Source organism: Ostrinia nubilalis, chromosome Z, assembly GCF_963855985.1.
Source record: "Ostrinia nubilalis chromosome Z, ilOstNubi1.1, whole genome shotgun sequence".
In the NCBI taxonomy this organism is placed as follows: domain Eukaryota; kingdom Metazoa; phylum Arthropoda; class Insecta; order Lepidoptera; family Crambidae; genus Ostrinia; species Ostrinia nubilalis.
The window spans coordinates 11,559,588-11,569,792 of NC_087119.1; the positions used below are offsets into that span (position 1 = coordinate 11,559,588).

Genomic DNA, 10,205 nt, shown 5'->3' on the forward strand with positions numbered 1-10,205 from the left:
AGAAACTTGGATCTTGAGCATCAATTATTACAGGAAAAACTTAAATATTACACTCACATTAATAAAGAATAATAAGTCTTTTGATGTTAAAGTTTTTCAAGTACTAACAGATTCTAAATAATAAGTTAGTTCCTCCCTTACTTCTGTTTGTTTTTAATTTGTATTTTATGCAGTTCCAATCCGCATTTTGATTGTGTTTCTGCAATATATTTAGACGGCTATGAATATGTTTACTAGTCATAACTTAATAAGAGTTTGAGATTACTATTAACTAGCTGTTGCCCACGACTCCGCCTGCGTAGACTACTATTTCTGTAACCTACAGGATCTGTGCATTTTTCCAGGATAAAAAGAAGCCTATATGTTATTCGAGACTATATAATCTATCTGTTTTAGCAATTTATTTGTTTATAAGAATTGAACTGTGATTTTTAGTAAGTAAGTTTAATAATTGTACTTAAATTAGTGATATAAAGTAAATACACATATGCCTAGTCACAAACATTCGCCTTTATAATAATAGTGTAAATTATGGTTATTTTGTTTTAAATGTAGAAGGTTGATAACCTCCGAATAGAAACGTTTATACTTAAGCAATTTCTTTGTTTTAAAGAATTGAACTGTGATTTTTAATAAGTAAGTTTGTTGAAACTAATTGTACTTAAATTAGTGATATAAAGTAATTTGTTTTGAATTTTTGCAGAATAATTGCTTTTTTAAAGAGAACTACAGGTTTTGTTTTTGTGATAGTAACAAATTGGACTGAAAATTGAAATACAGGTATTTTTCAATCAAATATTCTTTTTATTTTCATTAAGATGCCAGGAACAGTATCTGAAAAATTAAAATACAACATTTTCATGAACTCAAATGACATTACATAAAAGTAAATCGTTGGAATTTATCAAAATGTATTTTAGTACCATTCAAAAATGTTGATTTATAAAATTTTGTAGTATCAACTGCGACCTACGCCTCAACAATGAAGGTCGGTTGTCGTGAACACTGTTCTCCGTCGAAAGTTGCGGAGTTACAGGGACCTGCTCCATATGTTGTTCTGAAAAATATTATGAATTTGTCAACATTTTGTCATAAAGATTTGTATTCCTTATGTACAGTCAAATTGATAACATTTACCTAACAATGTGTCATTCATATCAATGGCTATATTATGTAATACAGCCAATGCTATGATCACAGCTTTTCCATTTTGGAGGCTTACTGGTAAGCCATGGAGTAGGCATTGGAACCGCTGCTTCCACACCCCAAAACACCTTTCAACAGTGTTCCTAGTTGAGATGTGAGCATTATTGTATGCTTCTTCTTCTGGACGACTAGGCCTTAAAATAGGTGTAAATAGATATGGCAGAAGAGGGTAGCCCGAATCGCCAATAAGGCGTCCTCTAAACTGCCTATCCTCAAATCGTTGTTTTATATTGCTCTCCATAAAAATTCGACTGTCATGTGTACTGCCTCGCCATCTAGCCACTATATCCATTATTTTGAGGTCAGCATCACAGACAACCTAAAATAAAAAAAACAGTATCCTGTAGGTAATCCATCCAATAATATAGTGTTGAATGTTGCTAAAATTTAGATCATACCTACAAAGTAAAAATTATAGACATTATTAAAACAAATCTTTCTCTGTTGTAAACTGTATAAAATCAAAATATATTTTACCTGAACATTCAGGGAATAATAGCCTTTTCTATTAATATAGTACTGGGCCATGTCACCTCCGGTTTTTTTAATTTTAATGTGGGTGCAATCTATGGCTCCTATCACCCCAGGAAAATTTTTAATTGCTCTAAATTTGGCACTAATTCTTTCCTGCTCTCCTATAGTGATAGGCATTTTGATGAAGGAATTTGCCTTATTCGCGATTGCATGCGCGACTCTGGCGCATATCCGGCTCACTGTCGGCTGACTTAGGCCATGGAGGTCACCAGCATCATCTTGTACCTGAAAATGTATGAAAATAATTATAGCAGCCACGACAAAGGGATAAAATAAAACACTTTTTTGTGCTTACCTCACGACGTCCCCAACATCTTATGGCCACTAAAACTTGCAGTTCAGGACACGTGCCACCACCTCTAGCGCTCTGAACCAGATCATCTTCCACCAAATCTATGATGGTGCGCACTGTGTCCTTATTGAACCTATATTTTATTTTAAAATTTAGGTCCCGCAAATCGAATGGGTTGCTTCGTTGGCGGTAGAGCTTTCTACGTCGCGCTGGGTCGGCATTATTGGCTAAATGCACAATTGCATTTATAGCATTCATTTTCACAAGCAAGGATCACAGCAAGGATATTTTGAATAAATAAACCAACGAAGTGACATTCATATGAAATGACATTTATAAAAGTTAGGTTAAAATAGGTTTATTAGAGCTTTAAACAAGGCCCGAGCTCTCGATAACTTATCACACAGATAAAAGAGGATTTTAGCGCTAAATGACGATTATGAATAACAATTTTTATCAAACGTTTTATAAACCTCTAATAAGCATTTGATAAAATGTGAAAAATGATTATGAATAAGACCGTTAGTCTTTAGTTGTATTGACTCGATAAGTGGTGTCATGTGCATACCTATGAGTAGGTACTTCAGTGTTAAATATAAGTATCTTTGTAAGTCATAGTATTTATTGTGTTACCAATATAGTTTGGGAATATATCTACGTGCTTCTTGAGTGTAAATACTCATTACCGACGGGCAGTGGCAGCGGTAGCTGTCGGCTGCCGTTGCCACTGCCGTCGGCTATGAGCCGCTCGTGGAAGCCTAAATGTTATGGTGAGATCTCTACATTTCACTGCTGTCACCGTTATCGAACAACCCAAGACTATTAATTCTTCCTGCAAATAACTTACATTTGGGTCCTGTAGGAAATGAAACTTATGCCAGAAGGGAATAAACAAACCAACATTGAGATTGCGGATTTGCGGATGTATAAATTTACGAATTGGTTTTCATTTTTGATCAGCCCTGCACCCGCGCCCGCTCGTGCACCCAAAATTACAAGAAGAAGCGTCGAACCCTATCTAATCACATCGCTACCGTTCCTGAAGATCTCGCCCGCACCGAAAACTCAGTCTGGGGATGATCCGTTGTCCAATACTAAGCCCGCGTTGCCTGCGTTCGAGATGTGTGGGGCGCCGCCGAAGGTGTTCGTGGGGCCGCCGGCGCCCATGGGGGCTCCACGGCGCGACCTGATGATGCTCCGGCGCACGCCGCCGGCGCGCACGCGTGCGTATCCCTCGCCCTCGCCTCCGCCGACGACGAAATGCTTCACATTCTTAAATTGCTGCAAAAAAAATTAAATAACGATCCCGAGGAAACGACACGTGATCGAAATGAACAATGCGAAGTTTGGTATTCAAGAACTTGTGACCGATTATGAAGGGATCGTTATTAAACATTTAAGCATTTATTGATCTATTTAAAAAAATGGGTGTCATAGTATTACAGAGATAAAAAGAAAAAATACAAAAAAAATGGGTGTTCTAGTAATTAATCTAATGTAACTTTTCTCTTTAAACAGAAGAAAACATAGACCTAAGATACCATATCTGTATTAGATGATGAATTCCACACCCCGCATTTCTTAACAATCGTTCTTATTGTCCTTAAGGAAAATAAAACTGCTAACTGTACCTGCTTACATATTTACATAATCACAATGAGAGAGATAATGTAAAGGGACATAATAAACGTAATAAATACGCACACGGTAACATTTTCCTAACGTTTCTTTCAAGTAACAATGTTAGACATTAAGAAATTTATTCGTATAATGGAAATATATTACTTTTGTATGTTTATAAAACGGCATGATGGCATTCTTTATGATGATTTTTCATCATTCGTAACGATACGACCACACTTAATTAGGTTGTGCTAATTTAAAATATAATACTTAATTTTATGCTTTAAGTTTCATATTAAGTACATACTCTATTAACGTCAAATCTGATATTATTATCATATTATTAAGTAATTTAAAAAGTATAGTATAAAATTGCACACACGGAATTAATTGTTATTGAACGCTGCCATCCACAATGTAGTCATGCCGTTAATATAAAAGTGTATTTCCTGAAATTCCTATGAAAGTATTAGGTTATTACTACTATTATTATTAAATTCATGATTTAAGCGCTGGCCACAGCACGTAGCCATAAAAAATACAAACCGTTAAAATTTGAGACATACTTAACTACTTAAATTTTTACTTAATCAAAAGTTTACACAATTATTTAACTAGCTTAGCGCTCGCGGTGTGGCCCGTGCTTTATTGTCGTGCCATTAATTATTATGTAGGTAATTGATTCGCACAATTCGTACGTAATTTATTGTAATAGATATGTGATGAATACATAATATGAGTACTTAACTAGTTTTCTCAAAGTAGATAACATTTTCTGAATATTTAAATTAAAACGTTAAAATATACTTACTTATCAGTTGAAATTGTACTTGTATTACGTACGTTAGTCGGATAAAATGATAATATCAGTATAAGGTAAGCTTTAAGAAACAGCACAAAACTGTAGTATAGCCCGACCAGGAACATAAAAACCCTGGCGTAGAGTCGCGTCAATTGAATTTGATAGTGCAACACAGGACAGTCGTTCCTGTGTTAAATTAATAGGCTAACTTTATGTATCAGGATTACGGTCTAATTTGATATTTTCATAAATTAACGAAAAAAGATAACATTATAGCTGTAACAACTGTATACCATGTTTTATGCAAATAAACAATTATTCTATTCTATTCTAAAGGTAACCTGGTACTTCTCTCCCAATTCCATAAAATTCAACACAAAGTGACAAAAAAACTTTATAGGTAGCTGAAACAGACCACAGCTAATTTTCATAGTGGACTGTACTATACGATAAACATGTCAGTCAATTTGACAACCTTTGTCGGAAACATTATTCAATTAAATAATGTCCGAACCCTCAGCATTTCTCTTCGACAAATACTTAACCACCACAGAACCACCTTTCTTTCACGACTATAAAAAGTTTCTCGCAATTTAATTCACAAAACCAATTGCACACATAAAACAAAGTTTGTTTACACTTTGACAGCAACAGACAGATTAATTATTGACATGCAAGGTGACATGTCAATGAAGTTTTCAGTTACTGATGCCATCAAAAGATTTGTATAGTTCCAAAATACTGAACTGTCCTATCCATGACATTGACAGTGGGGCGCCACCGTCAATACCGAATCGATGGTTCCGATTTTTGCCATGTTGGAAACCATATATTTGAACGATGGTAGCGCCCCCCTGTCATTGAGTTTGGTGGGACAGTTCAGCGTGGGTCATCTATACCATTAGTTTTCCGCAACATGGCGACGGTTTTCAACCGACTTCAAAAAAGGAGGAGGTTCTCAATTCGACCCGTATGTTTTTTTTTTTTTTTTATGTTCCTGGTCGGGCTATACTTATTAAAACTGCAGGTAAACTAAGTGGGGTCGTGCAAGACACGCCTGACGCCTCCCTTAATAAATTCGACGTCGAAAATTTAATTTATATTGATAAAATATGTAGTTTAGATAATGTCGGGACCCTAAATGTACACGGAAATGTTTTTCCGCATGTGTGATTGAAAGTGCATTGAATGAAAATGTGATATTTAAACAACATATATCAGTATCTACGTTACGACTGGATGTTAGCGATTAGTTGGTGCCGGGCACCATAAGTGATATTTAACCAATAGGTATTCGTAGGTATACCTAATTCAGGTACAAATGGCGTGGCATTTATAACGTCCAGGAGCTCAAATACATGAATTTAAGTCCCGCCATTTCGTAGCCTGAATTTATTAATTGTATTGTAGAATTTAATGTTACCCTAAGATGTTAGATTTGTAGGTACTAAGTTGAATTAGACGCCCCAAAAAAAGGAAAAAAAAAGTAGTTGAATACGTGTTTGTATCCATTAGTCATAAAGTTTAACAAAGATATTGTTATAATGTTCCGTAGTTACTTCAATGATATAATACGAGGGTTTTCCCAAAAATAATAAGTATACAATGTGCATTAGCAACCGTTGTAAGCTACGCAGCCGTTCAGTGTCAGTGCCTAGTGGATTAAAAGTGATAAGAACATTTTGGGATCATGATAGTGAGATTTGTATAAAGGGAGCAGGGCCACAGACAGGCTGATAGTTCAAAAAGACAGTAAGAATGGTCAATCCAGACCAATCCTAGATTAATTTAGCAAGATGATCTTGCATGGTTGTAAGTAACGCCAGGGTCTGACTGAACCGATAGATGCGGTGTACAGTGCATGCGGTGTCTACAGTGCTACTAAACTATTTAAAAAACTACGGCTTATACATCTCGGCCTAAGTAGGTACTCGACTTAGGCCCTTTGAGGCCATCTGATTACAATCTTACCAACTATCCATTAATTTTGGGACCACACTCGGTTCACTTGGAAATAGTCATACTAGTCGTTTAAGGCCCGATTCTACCAAAATTTTATCCGAGAATAACTCCTGGTATAACTGGCACATTGACTGTTTCAGTATGGGAAATATGTAAAAACTGACTATTTATTCTGAGATTAATATTTACTCAAGTTTGGTCGAATCCACCCTAAGTATCTAATTAATTGCTGTGTTAAATTGAACGAGAATAGACAATGAGTGTTATTATTGATTCAACAACGACAAAGTGAAAGTGCTTTTTTTGCAGAATACGATATGGACGATTGTATGGTCACCAGGAGTTTACCATACGCCTCATAATATAGTGTTAATGACTTTATATGAATATTGAATATGAACACTGGAAATATTGAAAGTGCGTTACCCAAAATATACATACGTAGTTAATAATATACCTACGCATGTCGATCTTTGAAAAAGCGCTATACATGGTGACATTTAAATCGTTGGTAATCCAATGAGATTTTTTGTCTTAATTTTACTATTTATTTGTATTAGTATGCTCAAAGAGTAAAACGATTGGACAGCACATCATGCCATACATTTTTGTTACAGAATATCACCTACTACATCGAAAGATGATGCCACAGTATTATGTTTGATGTGCGTCTGTACAAGGTTTTCATTTTTGAAATTTTAACTCATTGGATTTGTCTCATTTTCAGGGAATGTACTATGTATCATGAGTAGAGTGTTAGTTTAAAAGGATGCCAACGATTTAAATATCACCTGTATGCATATGCTCATTCAGACTTAGTAATAGATAGCCATATGAAAAAAATGTGGAAATAGCCACGCGATTTCACAGCTCATCTTTGCATCCTTACACGCACAGCTGCCTTACACTAATCGCACGCTTTGTTAACGCAGCTTTAGTCAATCATTGACTAGTTTCTTGAATAAATAAACTAAATCACTGTAGTTTCTTGAATGAATAAACAATATTATCGCAATGCACAGTGTGTTATGGGACTGTATAAACGGACATTCTCATTGATTTGATGAAACTTATAGAGCTCAGTTATACAAACATGATAGTAAAACTCCCGTTTGAAAATTCCACGTAGTTTTCGCGTTATGAAAATTCAAAGTTACCTATTTTTTTACTTCAAAATTATGCAAAAATATTCTCACTCGTTAACTAATAACATTTAATTCAGAATTGTTATAATACTTCATAGAGCTCTTAAAACTACACGTAATAAGCGAATTAAGTGCTTCGTAAACGCATTCAGTTAATTAGGAAAAATGATTTTAGTGATTTTTGTTTTTATTTTTTTTCTCAATTATACCTTAATATATGCAAACATTTTTAATTGCAAGATATAGTCTGATATTTGATCTAATTGTATTAATAAAATCAGCTTTAAACTCCGTGATATATTTGAGGAAAATCAAATTGAAAATATGCGCCATATAGAATTGTAAATTTCCCATCACTTTTTAATAGCAATATTTCTTTTGGATGTTTAAATATCATCAGCTCGATTGTACCAAATAACTGAGCTCTATACGGTTCATCAAATAAATGAGAATGTCCGATTATACAGTCTCATAACATACTGTGCAATGGTATCGAATGCGTTTTTTCAGGATGATAAGATGCTGACTGAAGAAATTACATTAGAAAAAGTAGGTATCAACTTGTGGAGAAAAACGCGTCTGTGTTAAGAATGGTTCTATAATGAAACGATATTAATTATGTATATTTTATACATTCTGTATATGTATATGTATGATAGTATAAACGCCTTGAAATTGTATACTTGTTAGTGCACTTGCACCCTTGACCACTTTTATAAACCTACTTGTTTTATATGACTGTAGGTATTAACAACGTTCCAATCGTTGAACTTATAAGGAGATCTCTAAGATGTTAATTTTTAGTTGGTGATAAGTAATAGTAGTTACAGTATTTTAATGTCGTACCTTTAGATAGTTTAAGGCCACTTTTTCATTCGCCAGATAACTTTCATCTGAAGAATTCTAAACAAATGAACTATTCTACTGTTTTGTTTTGACAAGCGATTGAAAAATTGGCCTTGATATGTTATATTAGGATTTTAATTTATTTGTTTCTAAAAGTTGAGTTTACGATATTTTCATTATACACCGTGATCACGGATGAAACTGTCGAAAACTGTCGAAAACTCAACTGATAAAATATATGTATAAGTATCCGATATACTAATTAACAAAATATTGTTTCGTGTAATGTAGTTATAGCAAGATAAAAAAAAATGTGCGTTCTTTTTGGTAGATAAAAGAACTACTGGATAATACTCGTATAGGTAATTACTTAGCAAATGTGTATAGGTACCTGTAATTATAACGTATAATTGTTAAAACCACTGTAGGTTTCATAATAGTAGAATAGCAGTTTTCCAACCTAATGATATTAGGTGGATCATCTATAAGCTCTTTTCGTGATTCTCTACCTCAAATATTTTTATTACATATTTATTTTTACCTTTTATGGCAAATCTGAAATAAATATAGTATTAAAAAGTTTTCGAAAGAACTACTACATTAATTTGTTCAAAATCATCAATCAATTAACAATCTGCTACAAAGTTTACACTATTGATTTTCGTATGGATATTATCTATATCTATTATATCTTTGCCTAATTTATTAAATAGCGACATTGAAAAATTGTTAAATTAAAATATAACGTTACTTATGTAATGATATTATGTTCCATGACTTGTAGTTTTTTAAACTAGTATTTAGCTACCAGAATCAATGATTTCTTTTTTAATTGATGTTCTTGTTATTACTTTTATTAGTTTTGAGAGAGTAGAATAGTTTTTCGCAATTTTCTACGAGCAAACTGAAAAAGATATTGATGCGAGATAATATTTACAAATGATGATGATGGTTATATTTACAGAATGATATTTTAATTTTGAAAAATGTTTTTCTATTTTTTTTAACTATCAGATATTATAATTAAAGATGATCCTTTTATGTGTGGGTATTAAATAATTATGTTTTCATTTTTTATGATGAAAAACCTGACATGAGAATATCTAGTCCTTATCTCACATTGAATAATTATCTTACTAAAAATGACATATTATTCCATTGAGTTACTTATTTAGTAATCGTGTATTTTTACGTTAGCTTTAATAAACTGTAATTTTTTTTAGAAACTTAAAATTATTGTATGTTTGATAAATGTTTGAATGGGGTAGGTATACAGTGTGTCCGGGCATGTAGTGATCAAACTTTAAGGGCGTAATCTATAGACAATTTTATCGGTGAAAATACTTTAAATTTGGGGCTTGACCCATTTCTCACATATTTACAAGGATTTAAGTTTTTAATTTCAAGTTTTCACCTCTTCCTTCAAAAACAAGTGATAGCGTGGGTAGTTTAACATTAATAAGCAAAAATTTTATATCATGCGATAGCCAATAAAATTATCTATTAGAAGAAGTAGAAAACAGATACAAGTTTATACATTTTAAGGGTGTAAGAATGGATTTAATTAGAAATAAACACGATTTTTTTCACATCTTTTTCAGTTATTTCCCAACACAAGAAAAACCAGGTCGTTAAGGTATGTTTTATTTGCATTTTATTATTAGTATTTGAGTTATTCTACAAAACGAATGTAAATTTATTAGTCTACGTCTATTAGTTTCGACGTAATTGTTGAACAAAGATACCCCTTCCCAGCGGTTTCCATAGCGCACGCGACATGCGAAAATGCACTGCC

General features: G+C 33.3%; 1 protein-coding gene across 1 annotated transcript; it reads right to left on the reverse strand.

Moving 5' to 3' along the window:
- Positions 1–783: 783 nt before the first annotated feature.
- LOC135086811 (putative nuclease HARBI1) lies at positions 784–2,552 on the reverse strand. Its single transcript, XM_063981603.1, has 5 exons — positions 2,036–2,552; positions 1,684–1,965; positions 1,138–1,525; positions 924–1,057; positions 784–834 (listed from the first exon to the last, which is right to left on the reverse strand). The coding sequence occupies exons 1-4, from the start codon at positions 2,288–2,290 to the stop codon at positions 927–929; spliced, it is 1,056 nt and encodes a 351-aa protein (XP_063837673.1). The 5' UTR covers positions 2,291–2,552; the 3' UTR covers positions 784–834; positions 924–926.
- Positions 2,553–10,205: the final 7,653 nt, after the last annotated feature.